The following is a 24459-nucleotide window of genomic DNA, read 5'->3' as shown; positions in this document are numbered from 1 at the left end:
TTCGTCAAATTCTGAAGAATTTGACGAAGATTAGAGTGAAGAAATAGAAACACAAGGAAAACTAAGTCATCACATATCAAAGTACATGCAATCTGGATACGAAAGAGTGAAGAACATGCAATCATACATTCATACACGCATGAAGAAAATGAACTAAGGAAATGAAAGATAGTGAGATGAAATTCTTTAGTTCAAATTCGTCAGAGCACAGATCACAAATCCTTCAGCAGCGGAATAAAGTAAGAGAGAGTTGAGGAACTTGAAACCAGATTGGCTCGGTGAAGACAATGATATTTGATAGACCAGTTCCAGTTGCTGCATCAACTGTACGTCTGGTTAAGGCGGCTGAGTCGCAACTCACAGGACACACAATCCTCACTGTATTTCTCTTGAGCTAAGGTCACTTAGTCCTCGTCCAATCACTCGTGGTAAGTCTTCAAGGTAAACTTCAAAAACCTTCATAGACTTGTTCACCTGCACACCACAATTACTCTTGGTGTATCCAAAACTTGACGCCTAACCGTCTGAAAGAATGACAGTTTTCAAAGGTAACAGGCGTCGGATCACACAGATCAATCTCTTCAGTGATGCTTAATCACTTTAGCTCTAGGGTTTTTTCTCACTTAGAATTCTCTCAAAATCATCAGAGGATGGATTGCTCTCTTATGACAAGTGTTAGTTTCTCTCGGAGCAGCCAACCAACAAGTGGTTGTGGGGGACGGCTATTTGTAGCCAGGGCAACCCGACATGAATTGTCATAAATGCCCTTCTCTCATTCGACCGTTGTCACGATAAGGATCCACTCGACAACTTGCACACGGCGTAGCAACGGTTGATATTTGAACTCTCAAATTCGTCGGGGCACTCAATTTCCTCACTCTTAGGCAGAACGCACTGGTGAACTCCTAACTCCTCAGCATGACCAAATTCATCAGCGGCCAGATGAACTGCCTCAGCTGTATAGGAGATTTCCAAAGGCTTCATTCGAAGCGACTTGTGTATAGGTTTGGATAGGTTTGAGCATCACTTTGGAAATGTGAAATATGATTCACCTAGACCCCCTTTGACAGTACGATTTTTTCTATGACTCAAAGAAGAAGAAACTATGAAAACAAAGTATTCACACTTCAATTTCTTCAAAGGTCGTACCAATTTCATCATCAATTTTTTCACTTGAAGAAATACATTTTTAGGGGTCATCTTCCATGTGTTAAACCAAATCTTCTGGAACTCTGTCTTCTGTGTATACTCACGAACTCATTAGTTCCTCAACCTATTTGTCATCGATACTCTAAAACCACTAATGGGGCACTTGCTGCACTTACAAATAGCGATCACGCATCCACCTTGGTTGCGCTACTAGGCCGACACACATTGTTGGGGACATACTTAAAAAATTTGTGAACATTTTAGAAGTTTTTAAACATTTTGTCATTTTTTCCCGAAAAATTATTTTATTTTATGTGAACATTTATTTTTCCTCAATTTTTTAAACCAAAACAAAAACAATATATTTAAATTAAAATTGCAAAAGATATTTTTGATTTTAGCTTCCGTCGTGAGCTAGGTTATACTGGTGGCGATCCAATATACTGAAGTAGAGTTTCGGCAGCATTCCGTAGACTAGCACAGAAAAACTGATGGAATAACTAGAGGGAGGAGAAGCAGCCTAGCGGCGTATCTCCATCTAGATTAATATAGACGAGAGGGAAGAGAAGGGGCACAGACATCAGCGGCATGATCCAAGGGATTGGTGTGTCCTTTGGGGTGTGCCCCCACTATATATAGATGACCAAGGACACCGACTTGAAGGAGGGGAAGCCCCTTGGGGTCGATCGACCTAGGGATTAGAGTCCTCCTAGGACGACTCCTTCCCCCTTTACACACCTGCTTGCCTTGCCCCCATGATGGAGGGGGTGCAATGTATGCCCCCCAATTAGGCCCATGTAGCTGCTCCCTTGGGACAACCAAGGGATCGACCCACTAGACCCTTCCAAACTTTCCAGAACATTTCAGAAACTCCCAAAGCCCCTTGGTATTTTTCAGGGAATTTTCGTGACCTTCCCGACATGACCGAGTGCGCTAGGGCGTCTACGTCGCCACCCCAACTTCTATTACTATGTGGCTGGCTCGGACGGCATTGTGTTGATTGCTCATCGACCGCGAACACAAAGGTGGCTCCCTACGAGGCCCCGACGATTATGCATGACATCCCGACTGCCTGCACCGACAGTCGTGCTATGTCGCGCAACCATGCGCATTATCCATCGATGAGCATGCAACATGACACACTAGCGTTCCCATCCGTTGTCGGCATGCGATAGAGCCCAAGGAAACTTGGGTTGCTGGATCAAGGACGACATCGGGCGAGGATCGCGAAAAATATTGCCCACCACTCATCTTGCCACTCTTCTCCGTGCAGGAGCTGGTATACACCAACGTTGTCACAACATAGTTGGCGCCACCACGACCGAGGACAATCGGTCACACGTCACTTCCCTTTAGATATTATTTTATGTAGCAGCATACGTGTATTTAGGTAGTACTATGTTCGTCTGGATTTATTGGTCCTTTTTATATTTTGTGCTAAATTTTAACCTAACAAAATATAAGTTATATGTCATAAAAGTTACATTATTGAATTTATATTCGAAAGAGGTTTTCAATGATACTCCCTCTGTCCTAAAATAAGTGACTCAACTTTGTACTAATTTTAAGTACAAAGTTTAATCACTTGTTTTGGGATGGAGGGAGTACTATTTTTATGATATATAATTTATTTTTTGGTAGTTATATCAAAGTTTAAAGTTTGACTCAATTAAAAATCAAAATACAAAAAGACTAAAAAACCAGAAAAAATGTGGTACTCCTTCTGTAAAGAAATATAAGAGGTTTAAATCACTACTTTGGTTATCTATAAGGGCATGGCGAATGGGTAGCCTCAAAGATTATGTTTCATAAGCCAACTAGGCTCGGATGCCACTGTGGCAGTAGGACCGCTGCTTGCATGTGCCAGGTGAAGCTTGCAGAGAAGACATGTTCTTCAAATAAAGAAAGAAAAAGTAAGGAGGGAGAGGAAAAAAGGGGAGGCAGAATGAAAAAGATAACACATGGGGACCAAAGGATGACGGGTGTGATCGTGTGAGGGCATGTATAATGGTGGCATATGGATACATATGCCCCATGACAAAAAGTAATTTGAGGCATCTACATTTATTTTTTCTTCCCAATGCAAGCTACCATTAGTGGGCCTCATTAAAAAATAAAAAATAAAGACTCTAGTATACATGCATCTCTACTTTCCACTCCATCTTTTCAGCTTTTGTTACCGGACCATACTTTTTTTCTTCAACCACCCGCCTCCTGGAGAGGATCCCGCTTCCCTATCCGAACCTACTTTACATCATATCCGATCCTACATGACATGCGAGGCATCACCTTAAGGCTATGCATTGTACATGGCGGCAGCACCACCATAGCCACCATTGGACTGAATGCATGTGAGCAATAGCCTTAATCCTCTCATGCCTATGTGTTTGATGGAGCACCTGGCAGCCTCCATTGGGTCTCCATTGGTCATGCCCTAAACACTTTTATATTTTTTTACCCAGGAAGGGAGGGAGTATATAAGATTTTCGTTGCGCCGCGTTCCCTCCCCAAAGGGAAAAAGTCCATTTTAAACCTTAAACTTGTAGGGGTCGGACGAAATGAACCCTCAAGTCGAAATCCCGGTCGATTGCACCCTAAACTATACAATCCCGGTCTAAATCAAACCCTGACATTGTTTCAACTGGGATTCGTCTGGTGGGCCGGCCCGTTAGGGTTTTTTTTTCGTTCAAACACAAAAATTCCAAAGGGCGCATACCGGGGCAGATCCTATTTGACGCCTGCAGGCGTCAAAAGGACGTGGCTTCGCTGAAGCCTGCACACCCGACGCCTCATTTGGGCATCCCAGGGTCGCGATGATTTTTCTTCTTTTTCCTGTTTCTTTCCTTTCTTTTTTCTGTTTCTATTTCTTTTCTTTTCTTTTTCCTATTTTTATTTTTGTTTCTTTTTCGTGTATTATTACCAGTTCATTGCATATTTATGTTCAGCGTATATTTAAGAAAATATTCAACATCTTTAAGAAAATGTTCATTGTGTATTTTAAAATTGTTCGACATATATTCACAAGAATGTTCAATGCATATTTAAACTTTGTTCAGTGTATATCACAAAAATATTCAATGTGTATTTAAATATTTGTTCAGCATATATAAAAAATATTCAATGTGTATTTAAATATTTGTTCAGCATATATAAAAAATGTTCAGGTGATGTAAGTTACTTCTTAAAGTCGGGCGCCCCTAATTTAACACTGGAAGACGGCAGGTCTGTTGGTTTGGAAGATGTATGCACTAGCGGCAGATCGCGAGTTCGAGCTTTACTCGTGAAACAATTTTCAAGCTAAATTTTTTCATGCGCCTGGATTTTTTAATATCCATTGAACATTTTCTTAATGTACGATGAACATTTTAAATTATACATAATGAACATTTTGGGAAAACTATGAATATACGTGTTGAACAATTTGCGAATATGCATTGGACATTTGTAATATACGTTGAACAATTTTCGAATACACATTAAAAATTTGTGTAATATACACTGAACAAATTTTAAAAACATAGGGTACAATTTATATTCATTGAGCAATTTTTTATATACAATGAACATTTTATAATGCATGATGAACTTTTTTGTAATATACCGTGAACATTCCTAAATATACAATTAACATTTTGTAACACTATAGGGAAAAAGAAACATTAAAAATAAAAAAATAAATCATAAAAAAGGAAAAAGGAAAAGATTATAAATATAAATATAAAAAATAAAAAGGAAAAGGAAAAGAAAAAAGAACCAGGAAAGAAAAACCGAAAAAAAAACAAATAACAAACAAAAAAACTGAAGCAACAACGCGCAGCACGGGCTGCCGCGAACTAGGCCGGCCCACCTGCGGGCGTTTCCTCCCCAATCCCGATCATTCTTTGCCACATCAGCAATTCCTGTTTGGAAAATGACCCGAAGGTTTGATTTAGACCGGGATTGCAGAGTTCAGGGTGCAATCGACCGGGATCTCGATTTAAGGGTTTGTTTCGCCTGACCTCTACAAATTAAAGGTTTAAAATGGACTTTTTCCCTCCCCAAAGCCATCACGAACCCTGACCGCGGCACGGCCATGCCATTGCCATGCGCGAGGCAATCGCTCCTGCACCACCTTCCACGCACCCGGCGCTGCGCCACTGCGTCGCGCTCCTCCGCCTCCACCTGCAGTCTCCCTCCGTCTCTGCCGCCAAGCAGATCCACGCGCGCGCGCTCCGTGCGGCTGGCGTGCCCCTCTCCCACCCTCTCCTCGCCAAGCACCTCCTCTTCCACCTAGCTTCTCTCCGCGCCGGCGCTCCCCCGCTCCTCTACGCCGTTGCCGTCCTCTCCCGCCTCCTCCCCGACCCGGACCCTTTCTCCCTCAACACCGTCCTCCGCATCGCCGCGTCCTCGGCGCGCCCACGCCTCGCGCTCGCGCTCCACCGCCGCCGCCTCGCGCCGCCCGACACGCACACCTACCCGCCGCTCCTCCAGGCCTGCACACGCCTCCTTGCCCTTCGCGAAGGCGAAAGCCTCCACGCCGAGGCCGCCAAGAACGGCCTGGTGGCGCTCGTCTTCGTCAAGAACTCGCTCGTCCACCACTATGGCGCGTGCGGCCTCTTTGAGAGCGCCCACAGGGTGTTCGACGAAATACCGGTGCTGGAGCGGAACCTCGTCTCATGGAACTCCGTCATGAACGGGTTCGCGGCCAATGGGAGGCCCAACGAGGTACTGACAATCTTCCGGGAGACGTTCGAGGTGGACCTCATGCCGGATGGATTCACCATTGTGAGTGTTTTGAATGCGTGTGCGGAGATCGGGGCGTTTGCTCTCGGGAGGAGGGTGCATGTGTTCACGTCGAAGGTTGGGTTAGTAGGGAACAGACATGTTGGGAACGCGCTGATTGACCTGTATGCCAAGTGCGGCGGAGTTGAGGATGCAAGGAAGGTGTTTGAGGAGATGGGGGTGGGAAGGACCGTCGTCTCATGGACGTCACTGATCGTGGGTTTGGCAGGGAATGGGTTTGGGAAGGATGCACTCGAGCTGTTTGGTCTGATGGAGGGGGAGAAGCTTATCCCTACTGATATCACTATGGTGGGAGTGCTGTATGCTTGTAGCCACTGCGGGTGGGTCGACGATGGGTTTCGATATTTCAATGAGATGAAGGACAAGTACGGCATAGCACCAAAGATTGAACATCTTGGATGTATGGTGGATCTGCTGGGGAGAGCTGGAAGAGTTGAGGAAGCACACAATTATATCAGCACGATGCCACTGGAGCCCAATGCTGTTGTGTGGCGGACATTGCTAGGTGCTTGTGCTATGCACAAGAAGCTGGAACTTGGGGAGGCTGCTTGGGCCCGGCTGGTTGAGCTTGACCCTGGGCACAGCGGCGACTATGTCCTCCTCTCAAATCTGTATGCTGCTGTTGGGAGGTGGGCAGATGTCCATGTCCTTAGGAAGACAATGGTCACGCGTGGAGTGAGGAAAAACCCAGGGCATAGCCTTGTGGAGCTCCGCAACTCGGTCTATGAGTTTGTTATGGGCGATAGATCACATCCTGAGAGTGATCAGATATACCAAATGCTTGCCGAGATAGCAGAGAGATTGAGGCGCCAAGGTTACGACCCCCGCACAAGCAATGTATTGGCAGATATAGAGGAGGAAGAGAAAGAGGCTGCATTAAACTACCATAGCGAGAGGCTGGCCATTGCCTTTGCCTTGCTGAAGTGTCTTCCTGGTACTCCTATCAGGATAGTGAAGAACTTGAGGGTGTGTGGAGACTGCCATTTGGTAATTAAGCTAATATCTAAGGTATATGACCATGAAATCATTGTTAGGGATCGCAGTAGGTTCCACCATTTCAAAGGTGGAGAATGCTCATGTAAAGATTATTGGTAGTTGATTCATGTACGGACTGACAGTGATGAATGCATGGTTTATGAGGTTCCATGCCCTATAATCAGGGGAATGCTGGTGACTTATGGTTGCAGAACAGTTCTATAGAACTTCATTTGTCGACACCTCATGTTTTGACTCAACCACAACATCTGGTTTCTGTTGCACAGGACTACTGCAGCGAAAGCATTGGGGCAACCTCATCTATTACAGGTCGCTGCAATCTCAGTCTTGGTCTAACTCGCTAAATGTGTAGTGGAAAAAATAAGCTTCAGGACATGGCACATCAAAAAGCAAGGTTGAAGCTGGATACTGCCATCTCCATTCTATTGTTGGAAATATTATGATGTAAATTTCTGAGTCCTGGTTGTACAACAAGTTCTGTAGAAGTTCAGATCTCGACACATGTGTTGATTCAGTCACATTATCCAATTTCTGAATGGAAGTGTGGAGGTAACCTCATCTATTATTCTCATATCTAGTCCAACTTACAAAATGTGGAAGTGAGAAACAGAGGCAACCAGAGATACAGCAGATAGCAGGTTGGGAGCTGATACTGCTAGTGTATACTACAATTCTAATGACGCACCTGTATTTCAGAATTTGCACCTCTAAAATAGTCTGCGTCGTACAAAGAATCTACCAGTATCCTACTGTTTGGTATGCTCCATGGGATATTACTGTGACAGATCATTAAGATTTTCTGTTTTTTTCTCAGACAGTAAGGTTGTCTTGAATGAATGTTCTGTTTCTTGTAATCAAAGATTCACAGTAGATGATTGGCATGATAAAGCTAGGGATGATACAGTTTGCAGGGTTCCTCAATCTATGGGATTTAGTCGCCGATACAAATCCGATGCCTCATGTTGAAGATGAGTTCTGGTGGATGTGGACCCTAGACGAAGTGTATTCGGCAAAGACAGCTTACACAACCTTTTCCCCACTAGGGTGGAGGCCAACTTCACAAGCATGATCTGGAAGTCATAAGCACCTGCTGAGTGTCGATTCTTCGTGTGGCTAGCAGCATGGGATTGCTGCTGGACTGCAGACCGTTTGCAATGGAAATGCCTCGACCACCCAGTCCGATGCCCACTTTGCGATGAAGATCAGGGGACTTTGCCTCACCTTCTGATTGGGTGCGTCTGAGTCCAGGTAAGTGTGGTTGGAAGTTTTGAGTCATGACAATGCCAGGAGGGGATTCCACAGCAGGATGGCATCTTGTTGGACTGATGGGCTCAGAGGACTGTGCCCCTCCAGGGCAAATACATGATCTTCACAATGCGTGCATTTTAACGATCTGGAGCATATGAAAGTAGGGTGGATAAATAGAAGGTAAAAGCTTCCTGTGGCATTGTAACTGTGTATTCTATTTCTATCTAGAAGAAAAATATACAAACAAGAACAGTACAATGACATGAGCCCTTTTATTTAATAGACAATGACATGAGACATGTTTTGCGGGTGGTCCTGTAACTAGTATATTGGTATGTATGTAAGATACCAAAATGACACATCTCCCATGAATCCATTCTTTCTGAGGATGTGCGAGTTACAGACTTTTTGAACACATTTGAGTACTTTTAATTATCACATGTAACCAAAATTAACCATTTCAGCGGAGACAAAACTGAGATATGACTGTTAGCCAGATTCTGATTCGAAATCGAAATTCCAACAAACACAGTTGTAGTTACTTGCAGGCTTCCCTTGCGTGACAAGTATTCGCTGTAGATTTGCATGTGAAAAGTAGGTCTGCACGACATGATCAGGTTTTTCAGTAAATCAATGCAGGACCATATATATTGTCTAAAGATACAACTTTCTTCATGACAAACATCAAAGGTAGGTTAGCCCAATATTATAGTTATACGTCCTCTTTAACCTTGTTAGTTGGTGTTACTTTGTTCCATATGTCTCAACTCATTGGGATCACCACTGATGGTTTCTGCTAGTATGGTTTCCTTTCTCAAAGAAGTTTCTGGCACCACTTTTGTGCCAGTGGTTTCGTGTTAAGCTTAACAAGTTTCCCGGATGTGGCGGTGGCCGAGCCGAATTGAGTTCTTGCCAGCTACTCACTAGAAGGGAATCAAGATCGGCCCATTCGGCGACCGAGCTGAGGAGCCTTTTCTCAGGGTTTTTTTCACTCCTAGCTGCTCCATTCTATTTAGTATGCTATGTTACCTTTGGCAGGTGGTGTAGGTCAGTCAAGGCAATCTGGTTCACCAAACCTCATTCATTAGGTTTGAGTCTAGCTTTGTAAAGCGAATGGAGGTTCTTCCCTTAATCCACAAGAAAAGCTTTTGCTCGTGAAGCTCCGACACATTCTACCATGAAACAGCAAAAAGATAAAATAAAGGTAACACACCATTCACTTGGCCCCTTGAGAGATCTCGTGGAATCTATTGCCTGGTTTCCTTTTGTCCCTTTAGAAATCATGGCCATGCATGCATACCTCCATGGCATGGCAGCAGAATCTATGGTTTGCCTGGCCTTCAAGTCATTCGATATCGTCAGTGTTGTTTTATATTCATAAAGGCATCTGATCTGCATTGGTTTACACAGCACACACAAGCCTCTCTGCCATGGCCATAAGTATGCACCATGCACGGTGAGCAACCCGGGGACTTTTTTGGTTCATGAGTTGCTTCTTTCAGCGACTCGAGTAGTGAACTGAAATCCAGTGCCCTTTGCATGGACAGTAGCTTCTTTCCTGTTGATACAGGCGCTCTTCGCTCGGACTCCCATTATATTCCCTAAGACTCACATAGGGGAAAGAGACGGGTCAGAGAGAGAGAGAGAGAGAGAGAGAGAGAGAGAGAGAGAGAGAGAGGGAGAGGGAGAGGGAGAGAGAGGGGTGTCTTTTGAGTTAGTTTTGTTTCACACATGAAGAGAAAGGAGCTGATCATGAACGTTATTTTGATCCTTGCGTGCTTCATTGGTGAGTTCTTACACCACATATATACATGTCTCTTGTTTCTTTGCCCGTGCCTTCTTATGTCACTTGCTCTACCCTGTCATTTGAGCGCTGTTGTGTCATTTGAATCATGCATGTGTGTGATCAGTGTGCGCGGCAGGCGCGCCGCAGGAGAAGGCCGAGTCGACCACTCCGATCCCTACCCTGTCTCCTCCCGAGGGAAACACGAGCTTCATTGACGGTGTCACCTGGTGCGTCGCGCGGCCGGGAGTCCCCCAGGAGGACCTCCAGAACGCGCTGGACTGGGCGTGCGGCCAGGGCGCCGCCGACTGCTCGCCGCTGCAGCCGGGCGGCCATTGCTACCAGCCCAACACGCTGCTGTTGCACGCCTCCTACGCCTTCAACATCTTCTACCAGCAGAACGGCAATTCCGACATCGCCTGCAACTTCGGCGGCGCTGGAACCATCACCAAGAGGGACCCAAGTAAATTCCTTTTCCTTTTTTGAAATATATCTTCTGCTCCATTCCATCCATCAGCGGATGTAGAGTGCTTACTCTTGATAAGTCCGTGGCTGAGCTACATATTTTATTTTAATGATGAGTTGTTCAGTGGTGTGACCTATTTGCTGTCTGTCTTGATAGGTTTCGGGCCATGCAAGTTCCTGGCATCTGAGTGAGTCTACTTCACACGTACTACTAGTATACCAAAGGCACTCCAGTTTGTAACACATGAATTTCACAAGAAACACTTCCACACGTAATTTACTGTTGAATTATTGTACCAGTAGTAATATTAAGTGCTTCTGCTGGGCTGGTGCAGGACTTCTGCTGCTTCAGCGCTCGTGTTGAGGAGCATGAGGATGATCTGTGCTGCGTTGCTGACCATGCTTCAGCTCAGAGTTTTCCAAGCTGTGTACTGAGCGCCGTGTGTCGGTGGCTGGGATGGCTTAATGGTGCTACCAAAGTATGTAATGCAAAATCAACAATGCTATGGTGGTTTCTCCTTTTTTGCACTTATGTAAGGAACTTTTTCTGTAATTTTACAAGGACATGCCTTCGGAGTATATATCTATATTTTATTAAAGGTGATTGAATGCAAACTGAATACAGGAAGTGCCCACTGCCACCTTTTCTCCTCAGCGTTCCATCTCAGATTTACAGAAATATTAGATAAGTTAGATGCTTACTAGAAGGTGACGCGCTTTGCTGTTTCTCGGTCATGAGTTAAGTCTTTTTTATGGGGCTATTACAGATAGAGTTGAGCATTTTTACATAGAAAACCAACGAACCAAACCAAACTGAGTTGACCGATATTCCTGTTTATTCAGTTTATTGGTCTTTAGTTCGGTGTTTCCGTAGCTAGTCGTTTAGTGTTGGGGTGTATTGTCGTTTTCGATCCTACATGATCCCAACTGATCTTCAGACCATATACACCGAAATGGCCTCCTTTCCTGTAACTTCCCTACTTTGCTGGCATGTGTAGGCATGATCCAATGTGCATGCACGCTCCCACACAATCCAATTCACTCATACATTTGCCTCTTCGAATCTCTCTTTCTGCACTGATTTTCGTCCCAAAAGAACTCCAATCTCTCAACCTAGTTGGTTCACAACCTTGACATATATCCAATCTCTCAACCTTGTTGGCTCACAACCTTGAGGTTACATATACCGCTACAAGGCATAGCTACAACGATTGTCAGATAGGTACTCACGTTGGCTTGGATCTCTAGCGCTCGATCATTCTGTTTCTGGCTCTCCTCCAATGCTAGGATGACGTCGGTCTTCCACTGCAAACCCACAACTCGAGGAGCCTGACGAGGAAGACGGAGAAAGCCGCGACTCGACTGCTTGACGCAGAACTAGCAAGGTGTCGTCGCCCCCTCTCAAACGCACGAAGCAGAAAACCAGCTCGCCCCCACCCCCAAGAAGGAGGTCGTATTCAGCGGAAAACGCGTCGAAGGACTATTTTTTTCCTTTTTGAAACGGAGGCAAAAGATTTGCCTCATCCATTAATTAAGAAGAGAGAATAGAGTTTGTTACAATCAACCCACGACAAATCCACATGGCAATTACTCGCGTTCAAGTAGTGCCCCTAGTTTTTTTGCTCCCGCTATGCTCCAAAACTTTGCTTCTTCTATAATGATGTTGAGAAGGATCGTCAGCGGGGCGCTCTTGTGGCGGAAGACCCGGGAGTTTGCTCATTCCATATTCGAGTCGAAGGACTACAGATTTGCCCACACCTGCGAAGAGGTAATCCATGGATTACGCTATGAGCGTCGGGTTCCGATGCGAATAGGCTCCATTGGAGCCGACGGCCTGTCCACCCTTTGACATAGGAGGCCATAAACGTAACAACAACAAAAAAAAGCACCAAGAGGTCTCATTTCATGGGAGCTTAGTATCTCTAAAAAATCCAATGGTTTTCTAAAACCCTCTTCGCAATTGTGTTTATTCCTTTTGCAATTTACTAAGCATCAAGTACTGTTACTACGATACGATTTTACAGCGCCACAGGCCAGAAACTACAGCTAGGACTAGGAGGCGTCGGATCTCACTCAGGAGAAGTAGGTTCTCTTGTTCTTGCTCGTCTTCCACTGCTTGAGAATGTACGCTACTGCCTCGTCAAGCGGCGCTCTCCGGTTCTCCTTGAAGTTCCACAGCACGGGGACGGGGTACCTGCCGCTGGGGTTATATTCGTTCATCTCAAGAAGGGCCTTGACCACAACATCGTGGGCCTCCTGCCCTAGCTCTTCTTTCAGGGCTTGCAGCTTCTCATCGTCTTCCCGGACTATTTCCTGCACCATTCAAACGTCTATCAGAATCACAGGCTGCAAAGTCATAACAGTGTTTTCATTACTGGATCAAGGACTCAAATCAGGATAGCGATGTATCCAGTTGAAATTCAAATACTTCAGTTTTTTCCTTTCTTTTTTGACAATCTGACCATTGCCCATCAAATCAAATCAAATCAAATCAAAAATATTAATACACAAACAAACATGCATGGAACTACAGAAACATGGACCAGGACACCCTCTCAACCAGTATATGTTGTTCTCCGAAAAGGAGCAGTATAATATAAGCAAAATAAAAAGGCTTACCTTTGTCTGTCCATCAACATCGATAACTTTGAAAGGATGCCAATCTGGTTGCTTGATCTCATCTTCCCATTTTGATAACACAAGTGTTGCCTCTACATCATACTTTGCATTTTTTTTAGAAACACCATTTCCTGCTTTCTTCTTGCATGCAGCAACAAAAGCTTTTTCATCAAGCACACCCATTCTTTTGACACCAATAGTGGATCGAGTTACTTGTATCTGTTGTAGGCCCTACACAGCGAGTAATTTGTTACCCGCGAGAAGGACGAAGCGATATATAAGGTATCACAATCAATAGAAAATTAAGAGTACAATAGAGATTATACATATCTGTATAAGTTCTTTCTTGGCTTGTTCAAGTTCATCATTGGTCCTTCGTTCCACAATAATAAGGGCCTGGTTTGCAGATTCCATGGCTTCAAGTTGTTCATCTTTCTCTTTCAGCTCTTCAGACACCTTATCAAATTCCTTTGATGTTGTATCTGCCTCAGCTCCCATGTGCTTCATTACCTCTAACTTCCCTCTCAACTGTGCTAATTCCATCTCAAGATTCTGCTTAGAAGTTAAGTCCTCTTCCAGTTTGTATTGCCTCCTGAAAGCATCTTCTTTCTCTTGCTGCAATTTCAGGAAGTGAAACAAATCAAACCCATTACGCGTCGCGCAAAGGGCGAACGCTTGCGAGAGCCACGTCCTCGTTTTTACTGTGTCGAAGTAAAGAAAAATAAAGCCATTGGGAGCGGAAAAGCACATCGAGCCCCACACCCCACCTCCCTTTCCTCCCCACGCACGCGACCTTTCCTTCGTAGGCACGCCTCATCCCTCTCGTCTCGTCTCCCCTCTCTATATCGCACTCAACCTCTCCCCTCCCGCAAAATTTACTCGATCCGGCGATGCGCCCGCGCCACTGCCGGCGTGCTCCTTTTTGGTCCTCCCCTTCCACCGGATCGGCCGATGAGCGGATTTGCTAGAGGCGGTCGACCAGTGGAGGTGAGGAGGTTATCCCCGATGCCCACATTCCCGATGCTCGTCTTTTCCTCTCCCAAGTGGCTGCTAGGGTTGCCCCCGCCATCGCCGCCCCCATCCCACCTCCTCCGGCGCTGCCCATCTCCCTTGAGTAGTGCGGTCTGGCGCTCAGCTACGAGGGCAAGGATCCCCAGCCGCACCATCCACGTCCTTGCCGTTGTGATCGCCGCGTCGGGAAGGCAGCACGAACACGCGATTAGAGGATCCAGGTCTCTCTCTACCTCTTAGAGTTCACTACGGGTTCTGGTATGCACCCCTAAGGTTCTCACTGGTTTCCTGAAGGAGGTTGGTACATGAGGACGTGGGAAACCAATGAGGAAGATGACTGGCGAGAAGGCTGGTTGTGTTTTTTTTCTAGAAGTAAGGCTGGTTGTGGTCATGGTCCGCCCCCTTCCCAGGCCAAATGTTGAATATCTGGAGCAGATAAATTCTTGTTTGGTTCTGGTGCATCTGATTTTACCCTTTGCTTTTTCGCTTCAGGTGCATTCTAGAGGAAGAGGATGAAGCTGTATAAAAGACTGCCGAATTCTTCCTGTTCTAGCAGGTAAAAACTGAACCTGTATGTTTTGAAATTTGGGACACATTTTAAAAACTGGACCTTTACTGTTTGTTCAAAGGAAATTTACTCTTGCAGATATATACTCTCATGATTCGTTGATAATATGTACTGCAGATTCATCATGTACTAAAAAAAAAATCCTTTGTGATGCATCATATGATTTAGTTATCTTTTACACCTCCTCTTTGGACTTGTTCATTGTCAACAGCTTTACACATGGATCTCATATATCTCATTTGTAAGGTAATAGTTCAAAGGTTAAATGTCTATGTTTTTTAGCCTGTCTATCTAATGGGCACTTAAACTGTAGTTTTTTTTAATCCTGATTCGGTTGAGATACTTTAAAAATTGAGTGTTATTCACCTGCCGATGTGTGATTCAATGTAGGGGTAAAGCAACAACGGAGAAATTTTGAATTTCACATATTGATCAGTTTATTTCAAGAGCGCAGGTCATTTTTCTGTATGCTGGATGAATAGCTCCCTTCTTCAGTATGTACTTCTATTGGAAGGACCGAAGAGAAAATTCAGTGTTTATACTACTCCGTTTCCAGAATAGTTATGCTCTTTCTGCGAAATCAAACGAGTCAGTGATACAAAAATAGTGTTGTTTTTTCTCCTTTTGTTAATGATTTGTTCTAACTATAACGTTAGCATGAATTGTAATGGTGAAATTATCCCTACTGCAGAATAAGTTGGCATGAAGCAATCTGTTCCCAAAATAATGTATACATGTATTAATGCCAATCTCATGTTTTCCTTCTTTTGCTGAGCTCTATATGAACAGTTCTCTATGTGTAAGTGGTCCATATGGATTTTTAGTATATCATGCTATGTACAAGTAGTTCTATATATTCAGGTTAGGTATGATGGATAGTGTCAGATTACTGGGCATTTATGTATAATTAAAATTATATTATGATGCATTTATGTATCCTTAAAGTTCTATTATGTTGTTGTGTTATATACGAAAATTGCTGCGTCGAGTTCAGGTATGGCTCTTTGTGCTACATCCTCTCTTCTACCTCTGCCTCTGTCAAGCACCACAGATCCAATAAGTTGACCTCCTCCCTCTATTCTTTTAACGTTCTCTATTTCGACATAACCAAATCTTTAATAGTAAACTGAACTATGGTCATTTGGTGTATCTTGTTTATATTATGACCAAGTGCTGAAATAGAAAGTGATGAAATTGAAGGCCTTTGTCTTTGTTCCATGGCTCTCAAGTCTGCCACTCCATCTACTATGGGATCACACCAATTGCTAGATCTAATATGTCATCTGCTCCTGTACTAATTAGTATCTCACGGGCCTTCAGGTTCTGATGCAATTTAGAAAATCCCTCTTTAAGCAAAAGTCTGGTTGACAATATAAAACTGTAGCTCTGAATTTAGTAATCACTTACCCTCACAAGCATGTTGATAAATTAGCAAGATGACTAGCTACCTAGCATATATTACTTTTCCTTTTTTTAGAAACTCTAAGTTGTTGGTTCTAATGTCTTACTGATTAGAAGCAATAATAAAGATTACCTATGGTGACATGACTTGATATTCTGATTGACTTGTTGCCTTCTCTTACAAGTAAACATGTGTAGCTACTTCGTTCCCTAATTTTACTGATGCATTTTATTCTGGTATGTATCTCATTTTCGAAGTGGTACATGTGTTGTATTAGAAAACACTCTATATTGATTACCTTTTTCCCTTTCTACTCCTTAACCTCAGTTCTCCCTGGTATCTCTTTTGAGCTCTGACGTAGCAACAAGACAATCTAGCTAGGTTACTCTGCACATACCTTCCCTGTGATGTCACATTTGCTGTACCCTTGGCTCTTGTTCTTATTTTGTAGGTAGTCACATTGCTGTCATATTTGTCCTATATGAAAACGAATGCGATATAGGACAACCTTGGACGTGGGGAAAAGGGGAGGCAAAGGGCAGTAAAATCTCAACCAAGGGCGATGTCCGCAGCTATGGCATTGTTCTTCTGGAAATGCCAGAAATGACCTACCCATGAATAATTCGATGATGGATTTATGCTTCGCAAGTATGTAGAGGCATCTCTTTCATGGACTGAAGACATTCTTCACCTCAACCTTATTTCAGAAATATGAGATCAACAGGTCGATCTTATCCTCAAACTTGCAAGAATACAAGAAATTTATGCTGAATGATATATGTGCTCTTGGACTCTTTAAATTTGGCATTTCATGCTTTTGTAGAATCACCAAAAGAAATACACATGTATGAAACTGCTATGCTTGCCCTGCTTTATCAATGCACAATCTTGCTGTTGTAGTTCTATTGCAATGTCTTGTATTTTTAACAACCAACATGCAACTATCCCTCTTTTGGACTGTCTGGACGTTGACTAGTACGCCAGCATGATTAGTGTGCACAATCCTGCCTCAAGAGGCACCACCAGGTGGTGCCCCAGCCACTAGTGCATATTCACTAGATACCCAACATACAAACAATGCTTTAAAGCAATACCTCGTGTTTCTTGAGAAGCTGCCTGAGCTCTTCACGCGCCTTCTGATGCTTTAGGGTTGCTAAGTCAAGAAGAACATTCTCGTTTGCATTCTGTAAGAGTTTTGAACAGCATACACAAGTTCAAATTCAGTTCATTAAGATATAACAGAAGGAACAAAACATAAAATAGCATTGGAGGAGACAAGAAAAACAACCTTTTCTTTCTCTGCTTCAACTTTTGCTCTGTCAATATTACTTTTCCTAGCCAACTCTTCAAGTTGCTTATGTCTCCGGATGGCTTGTTCTCTCCTGGTCTTCAGTTCCTGTTGCAGTCTTTGATTATCTTCAACTATTTTACTAGAATTCCTGCGAGCGTCTTCCTGCATCTTTCTTATCTCTGGTTATCGAATGGGAAAAGAAACTCAGTAAGTTCAGTGATCACAAGATGATATTATTGCTGACAGCTGTATTGTAGAAAACAAGTAAGATCATTAGTACGCAAAATGCGGCAAAAACACGCAGTATCGAAATATGTCCATACTTTCATTATGTTCCTCAACCATTCGATCCTTTTCCTTCATCATGCTATCAAGTTTCATGGCATTTTGATTGTTCTTCAGCTCCAGTTCTTGTAAATGCTTATTCTTCTCTTCCATTTGACGAGTAAAATGAGCTATACGCTCAGTTCTCTCATGTTCCTGATCACCAATACTTTTTAGAACTCCAATTTTCCTCAGATGCTCTCCTATTGTCCCATGAGAGTTATAATCATCAGATCTTGCAAGCCATCCATAAAGATCGTCCATTCTACAGTTTCTTCTGTTCCAATCAGTCTTACTGTACTGCTCCACTATGAAATGCTTTTCAAAAGCTAATGCATCCTTGAACCCAGTCCAGTCTTCAGCAAACTTGATGATGGAGTGATCAGTCTGGCCCTTGGAATCCAAAAGAATAGTGACTTCGCATGGTCTGAACCGTGATAACTGTGATTTTAACATATGCTCACTTTCCCTGACAAAATTTGTATCCATCAAATCAGCTGGTAGATTAACCAGAATGCCCATCCACGGCCATACAAACTTCTCTTCTTCAATCTTAGGAGGCTTATACTCAACGATGGCAAGTTGCAATGATGGTTCCAAGGAGCTGCCCAAATCATTCTTCACGTACTCTGCAAGTGCTAGGTGTGCTGCCCTCACCCTGGGCTTGCGTTTCTGAGCAGCCCCTATTCCTGAGGCATGCTGCAGAAGATCCTTGACGTTGTAATCTTGCTTCTTTTTCCCTAGGCAGAACGGGCATCGGAAGATCTTCTCACCATACTGCACTTTCAATTTTTTGGACCGCAGTTGAGCGTAGATCTTGTCCTTGTGCTCATCGATCTCCGAATCACTAATCTCAGATTCTTCTTCAGATGTATGCTCCATCGGGATTTGGATGAGAGATAAAATGCCCTGAGGATGAGCACAAAAAAACATTCAGTCAGTGCTATCAACTGATTTGAAGTGATTCATATGGTAAAGAGGCATAGCAAATTAAAGTGAATGGAAAGCTGTGCTAGTCCTCGGAAATGATTAAATAGCTAACATTTCATTTATACACACTTTAAGTTCGTATACTAATTAGGAAATGAGAAATGCGACCAATTTCTAAAATATTCAGATAAAAACCAACCAAAAACCTATCCATGGAATGACTAACAGTAATAAAAGGATCGGGTCGATGCAGATGTGTGGATTTCCTCTGCCATTCAGAACGATTTTATTTACACCCAGTGTTGTACTCAACGTGTGTACGGAGATTTAGCTGGAAGAATCCCAGATATTGTTTGGGTAAAAAGAAGTGATTACTGCAAAGGGATCGGCAACTAAATCAATGAGGGAGGGGGAGAATGATTTGGAGTTGGGCTGATCGTTGGCACAGCAAAGAACGGAAAAACCCCAAGGGCAAAATTAACACTGATCAGTAGTATTTGGATTCCTCTTGTAGTCTTGTCCGTGGAAAATAATCAAAGAATGGAGGATGGGTTACCACGCACCTAAGGAATAAGCAACGAACCGCGAAAATCAACCGAAAAACGATCACGCTAGGGTTCCTTACCAACAAAGGAAGGAAGGAAGAAGCAATCCACGCAAATCCGGGGCCAGTAGGCCTCGCTTCTTGTGCGCCGGCGCCGTCGGCACGAGAATGCGAGGGATTTCTGGGAGAAATCAGAGAAGAAGGGCTGAGAAGAGGAACAGCAAGGGGACCGGGGGTTTACGAACGGAGGAATTTTGATGGGGGTTTCACCTAACCTATATCTCTTACTTAACCCCTTCACCTCCGTTATTCACAGCTCTGGCCATCTGAGGCAAAAATGTGCTCATCTTTATTTATGCGATTAGTAAGTGGCCTTTTTTCCTCTCTTTTTTGCGGGCTCGTGTGCGTCGGCCTACCTCACGAGGATGGACACCGGTGAGTTGCTTTAAGTCGTACGAGTATCCAATAAAATTGGATGGTACTATTTTATTTACGAGGAAATGAGAGTTCCCTATAGTTAGGGTTTCGTTCCTCTCGCCGCCTTGGCGACGTTGAGATCTATCGTCCCTCCCGCCGGTGGATTGGAGCTCTGCATCCTGGGATCGAGGCAGCCCTGTTGCTGCCAAGGCTCGGGGTTGGTCTCTCACCGCCGGGGGCTAGGGTTGTTGGTTCGAGAAGATCGTGCTCCTTCTGTGACCGAACCCTATGGCTGGCCCGAGTTCGTCGGCGGCTGACCGCAAAGGAAAAGGAAACTTGAAGGAGATGATGAAGGAGTTGGCCCTCAAAGAAGATGACCTCGATGATGTGATATTCGAGGATGATGATGCCCCAGCAGAGGAGGCGCTCCGCTGGATGATTTTAGCCTGAGTTCATATGGACAAGGGCTTCAGCACTTACTGGTTCTTTTGTAACATGAGATCGGCATGGGATCTAGCCATGCCAGTCAAGATTAAAACCTTGGAGGAAAACCTTTTCCAGATGCGGTTTGATTGCTTGGGAGACTGGGAGCGTGTTACCCAGGGTGGTCCATGGCACTTCAGGGGAAATCCTGTGATTATCGCTCCGTACGATGGATATACGAAGCCCTCCTTTATTGAGCTCTTCACTTTTGAGATATGGGCAAGAATCATCGAGCTTCCGATCGCTTTCCATGTAAAGGTCAAGGCGCTTGCATCAAAGATTGGTGAGTTTGTCGATTCTGAGCCTTCATCTTTTAACTTCGAAGGAAATTTTTATAGAGTCAGAATCAGATTGGACGTCCACAACCCACTGAAGAAAGCTATATCCTTGATCCGGGGAGGAGAGAGGGAGATTTTTGCGGTGAAGTATGAGCGTTTGCCCGATTGGTGCCAGGTGTGTGGCATGATGGGTCACGAGTTCAAAGAACATGGCGACGGGGTGCATCCCCCCTCTGCTCTTGTGTTCAAAAACCTTCGTGCTCCGGCAACCACTGCTTGGGGAACTCGACGCTGAAACAAGAAACAGCAGAATCAGAAGCAAGAGGTGCATGCGACACACAACCCTACGGCGAGCCAACATGAAACAAGAGCAGATGAAGGCAGGGATTTGGACAACAACAGGAAGCGCTCGTCCGACCAAGTTGCTGGCTCCTCGAACCCTAAATCGACGGGTCTGGAACTGGTCCCGGTGACGAAGCTGAGTGGAGGTACATTGCCGATTAGCCCTCCCCCCTAAGCAAGAACCAAAGCGGTCTAGACTAACGGGGCAGTTGGGAAAGATAGAAACTTCGGTGGAGAAGGATGGAACATGTGGTGCAGTGAAGAAAAACCCCAATGGGGGAAAGAGCTCAAACGCGAGATCGGTGGCCTCCCTAACGGAGGACCACCGGACGCAATGAATCTTCTGTGCTGGAACTGCCGGGGGATTGGCAACGCCCCGACAGTCCAAGAGCTGCGCGAACTCGCGAATAAGTTTGCCCCTAGAGTACTTTGTTTAGTTGAAACCCAGATCAGTGGGGAAAGAGCTGAAAATTTGAAAAGTACTTTAGGTTATGATTGTTCTTTTGTTGTTGATCCCTCCGGTAGGAGCGGAGGTTTGGCTATTTTCCGGAATAATGAAATAAGAAACGAGATTTTGGGTTACTCGAGATATCATATTGATTGTAAGATAACTGGCGTAGGGGATCAACCATGGAGGCTCTCTCTTTTCTATGGTGAAGCTCAGACCCACCTTCGCCATCAAACTTGAAGCACGATGAAAAACCTATCCACTCTCCAAGATTTGCCTTGGGTATGCATAGGATATTTCAACGAGGTGTTGAGACATGATGAACATGACAATATTGGAACGAGGAGTCAATCATAAATCCAGGGCTTCAGAGATGCGGTTGACGTATGTGGTTTAGTCGATCTCGACTACAAAGGCATAAAGTGGACTTATGAGAAGAAAGTAACAGGAGGCTCGTATACCCGAGTCAGGCTAGATAGGGCTTTGGGCTTGGTGGATTGGTGTGGTTTGTTCCCATCGGCGGCTGTAGAACATATCACAGCCGCTTCGGATCATTCGGCCATCTTACTGCAGTTAACCCAACCGAATGGAGGAGCCAAAAAAGTCAGGCAGTTCAGATACGAGGTTATGTGGGAGACCCACCCAGACTTGAAACCCGCGGTGCATGTAGCGTGGGAGCCCAATGGCCATAATATAACAGTGGGGAAGTCTGAGCAAATCTCGAGGCTTTAGCAAATAATCTGGGCGACTGGTCACGAACCACGTTCGGGAGTGTAAGAGGAGAAATTCGTTGTCTGAAGGAGCTAGATCGTTTGCGGAGTGACTGCATGAGAGTCGGCCCTTCCCATGCGGAGATTAAGATCAATGACCGCCTGATTGAACTCTATCTGCGAGAAGAACTGATGTGGAGACAACGATCTCGGGTTGAGTGGCTATCAGCAGGGTTCGGAACTCCCGTTTCTTTCACATGCGGGCTTCCATGCAGAGGAGGAAGAACTTGATCAAGGCTCTGCAAAAACCGGATGGACAGGTGACCACGGACCTAACTAAAATGCAACAAATGACATTTGATTTTTACAAACAACTATACACCACAGAGGGTGTTGAGGGAATATAGGATGTTCTCCAACATGTCCCTTTAAAGGTTACTCCGGAGATGAATGCCTCACTGTTGGCCCCGTATGAGGCAAAGGAGGTTAAGACCGCTCTTTTCCAGATGTTTCCCACAAAACCTCCAGGTCCAAACGGGTTTCCAGCTCACTTCTTTCAACGACACTGGGATGTATGTGGCGAAGCGGTCACGAGGGCAGTTTTGGCTATTGTGAGGGGCGAGGAGAGCCCTACGTGCTTGAATGATGCCCTGTTGGTCCTTATTCCGAAGGTATCAAATCCAACCTTGCTCTATCAGTTCCGCCCTATAAGTTTGTGTAACGTGTTTTACAAGATCGCTTCGAAGGTGCTAGCGAATCGCCTTAAGTTAATTCTCCCAGAGATTATATCAGAGGAGCAGTCGGCTTTTGTCCCCGGAAGGCTAATAACTGACAACATAATCTCGGCATATGAATGTTTACACTTCATGAAGAGGAACAGATCAAAGAACAACAGTTATGCAGCTCTGAAGCTTGATATGATGAAGGCATACAATCGTGTGGAGTGGACTTACTTGAGATCAATCATGGAGAAGTTGAGTTTTGCGGCACCTTGGGTGTCAGTGGTGATGAACATGGTGAGCTTATTATCTTTTTCAGTAATATTCAATGGTGTGAAGTCAGAAGTTTTCAAACCTTCAAGGGGTATTCGATAGGGAGATCCAATCTCTTCATACCTTTTCTTGTTAGCAGCAGAGGGCCTTTCGTGCCTCTTAAAATCCCAGAACCAATCATCCCAGCTTAGTGGCATTAAGGTAGCACCGACGGCACCGGCGGTGAACCACCTTTTATTCGCGGATGATAGCCTATTGTTTTTTCAGGGTGAGTGTTGATGGAGCTGAAGCAGTATCAAACCTGTTGGACACTTATTGCATGGCATCGGGCCAAAGGATGAACAAAGAGAAATCATCAATTTTCTTTAGCAAGGGCTGCCCAGAGATAGTTCGTGTTGCTGCCAAAGGCCACTTGCAAGTTGCCAATGAGTCATTGGGCGACAGATACTTGGGCATGCCAACGGACGTGGGTCATTCTAAGAAGGGGACATTCAAATACTTGAGTGACAGAGTATGGGACAAGGTAAAGGGGTGGATGAGCAAATGTTTGTATGCAGGTGGGAAAGATGTGCTAATTAAATCGGTAGCCCAAGCTATCCCGGTGTTTTCTGTGTCATGTTTCAAACTCCCTAGAGGCTTATGTGATCATATCAAATCCATCACCAGAAAGTTTTGGTGAGGCTGCAAACAGGGAGAACGCAAGCCGGCATGGGTGTCATGGGATGTGATGACACGCTCAAAACACCTTGGTCGACTGGGTTTTAGAGATCTTGAATTTTTCAACCTATCTTTGTTGGCGCGTCAGGCTTGGAGACTCTTGCAAGAACCAATGAGTTTGAGCGCTATAATACCGAAGGCGACATACTATCCTGACAGGACGATCCTTAGCGTTGAGTTGGGGTCTAGACCGTCTCAGATATGGCGAGCTATCTTGGAGGGGCTGGATTTGGTTAAGCATGGAATCATCCGCCGGATTGGCAATGGACAAACAACGGAGATATGGAATGATAACTGGATACCAAAGGAGATGACACCAAGGCCCATCACGTTGCTGGTTGCCAACCCCCCGAGGTATGTTTCGGAGTTGCTCTCCCCGGCAACAGCCTCATGGAATGAGACTCTAATCCGGACAGTTTTCCTGCCTATAGATGTTGAGGCTATTCCGAAGATTCCGGTATGCACATGTAATATAGAGGATTTTTGGGCTTGGTACCCGGACAAGAAAGGAAAGTTCAGCGTCAACCCGGCCTATAAATTTTTGCTTAAGATAAAGTTGCAGAGGGAGGAGTGGCTGAACGGTGGTATCGGATCATCTCACACTGAAAAAGATGAAAAAGCTTGGACCTCTCTGTGGAAATTGAGAATCCCGTCGAAGGTGAGAATCTTCCTTTGGAGACTTGCTCACTATTCACTCCCCACGACGGATGTGTTGAAGAGAAGAAACATGTCAGTTCGAGATGTATGACCGCTTTGTGGCTGCGAGGATTCATGGCGCCATGCTTTGGTTGCATGCACGATGTCCTATTGCGTATGGGCGCTTTCGGATGAAACTCTGGTGGCACTCATGTCTAAAAATGAGGAATCCAATGCAAGAATATGGCTGTTTGAACTCAATGAGAAGATGGACCAAGCCTGCTTTGCAAGGATGGTCATCACACTTTGGTCCATATGGTATGC

The 24459-nt window shown here is 44.6% G+C and overlaps 3 protein-coding genes and 1 long non-coding RNA gene across 4 annotated transcripts; 3 read left to right on the top strand and 1 right to left on the bottom strand.

Moving 5' to 3' along the window:
* The first annotated feature begins 5178 nt into the window (after positions 1-5178).
* On the top strand, positions 5179-7487 carry LOC123045008 (pentatricopeptide repeat-containing protein At4g21065). The gene has a single exon (XM_044467919.1). The coding sequence runs from the start codon at positions 5233-5235 to the stop codon at positions 7024-7026; it is 1794 nt and encodes a 597-aa protein (XP_044323854.1). The 5' UTR covers positions 5179-5232; the 3' UTR covers positions 7027-7487.
* A 1288-nt stretch (positions 7488-8775) lies between these two features.
* On the top strand, positions 8776-11064 carry LOC123045009 (major pollen allergen Ole e 10). The gene is made up of 4 exons (XM_044467920.1): positions 8776-9961; positions 10086-10421; positions 10581-10611; positions 10759-11064. Exons 1-4 carry the CDS (start codon positions 9907-9909, stop codon positions 10856-10858), a joined length of 522 nt encoding a protein of 173 aa, XP_044323855.1. The 5' UTR covers positions 8776-9906; the 3' UTR covers positions 10859-11064.
* Positions 11065-12344: 1280 nt separating this feature from the next.
* On the bottom strand, positions 12345-19442 carry LOC123045006 (factor of DNA methylation 1). Its single transcript, XM_044467918.1, has 7 exons — positions 19194-19442; positions 17638-18547; positions 17312-17493; positions 17118-17207; positions 13373-13657; positions 13043-13273; positions 12345-12736 (listed from the first exon to the last, which is right to left on the bottom strand). Exons 2-7 carry the CDS (start codon positions 18518-18520, stop codon positions 12497-12499), a joined length of 1911 nt encoding a protein of 636 aa, XP_044323853.1. The 5' UTR covers positions 18521-18547; positions 19194-19442; the 3' UTR covers positions 12345-12496.
* On the top strand, positions 13641-16902 carry LOC123045007 (uncharacterized). Its single transcript, XR_006420906.1, has 2 exons — positions 13641-14274; positions 14348-16902. It is a non-coding gene; the product is annotated as an uncharacterized lncRNA (long non-coding RNA).
* Positions 19443-24459: the final 5017 nt, after the last annotated feature.

The sequence above is a fragment of the Triticum aestivum genome, chromosome 2B (genome assembly GCF_018294505.1).
Source record: "Triticum aestivum cultivar Chinese Spring chromosome 2B, IWGSC CS RefSeq v2.1, whole genome shotgun sequence".
Taxonomy (NCBI): domain Eukaryota; kingdom Viridiplantae; phylum Streptophyta; class Magnoliopsida; order Poales; family Poaceae; genus Triticum; species Triticum aestivum.
This window is presented reverse-complemented; position numbering and strand designations above follow the sequence as displayed.

What these genes read in the sequence shown, in the direction of transcription:
- LOC123045008 (XM_044467919.1), top strand. Translation starts at nt 5,233, where the DNA reads ATGCGCGAGGCAATCGCTCCTGCACCACCTTCCACGCACCCGGCGCTG.
- LOC123045009 (XM_044467920.1), top strand. Translation starts at nt 9,907, where the DNA reads ATGAAGAGAAAGGAGCTGATCATGAACGTTATTTTGATCCTTGCGTGC. An exon ending in GATCCTTGCGTGCTTCATTG is followed by an intron (nt 9,962 to 10,085) that starts GTGAGTTCTTAC and finishes GTGTGTGATCAG; the next exon opens with TGTGCGCGGCAGGCGCGCCG. An exon ending in TGCAAGTTCCTGGCATCTGA is followed by an intron (nt 10,612 to 10,758) that starts GTGAGTCTACTT and finishes GGGCTGGTGCAG; the next exon opens with GACTTCTGCTGCTTCAGCGC.
- LOC123045006 (XM_044467918.1), bottom strand. Translation starts at nt 18,520, where the DNA reads ATGGAGCATACATCTGAAGAAGAATCTGAGATTAGTGATTCGGAGATC. An exon ending in GGTTGAGGAACATAATGAAA is followed by an intron (nt 17,494 to 17,637) that starts GTATGGACATAT and finishes TTCGATAACCAG; the next exon opens with AGATAAGAAAGATGCAGGAA. An exon ending in TTGAAGCAGAGAAAGAAAAG is followed by an intron (nt 17,208 to 17,311) that starts GTTGTTTTTCTT and finishes AAACTCTTACAG; the next exon opens with AATGCAAACGAGAATGTTCT.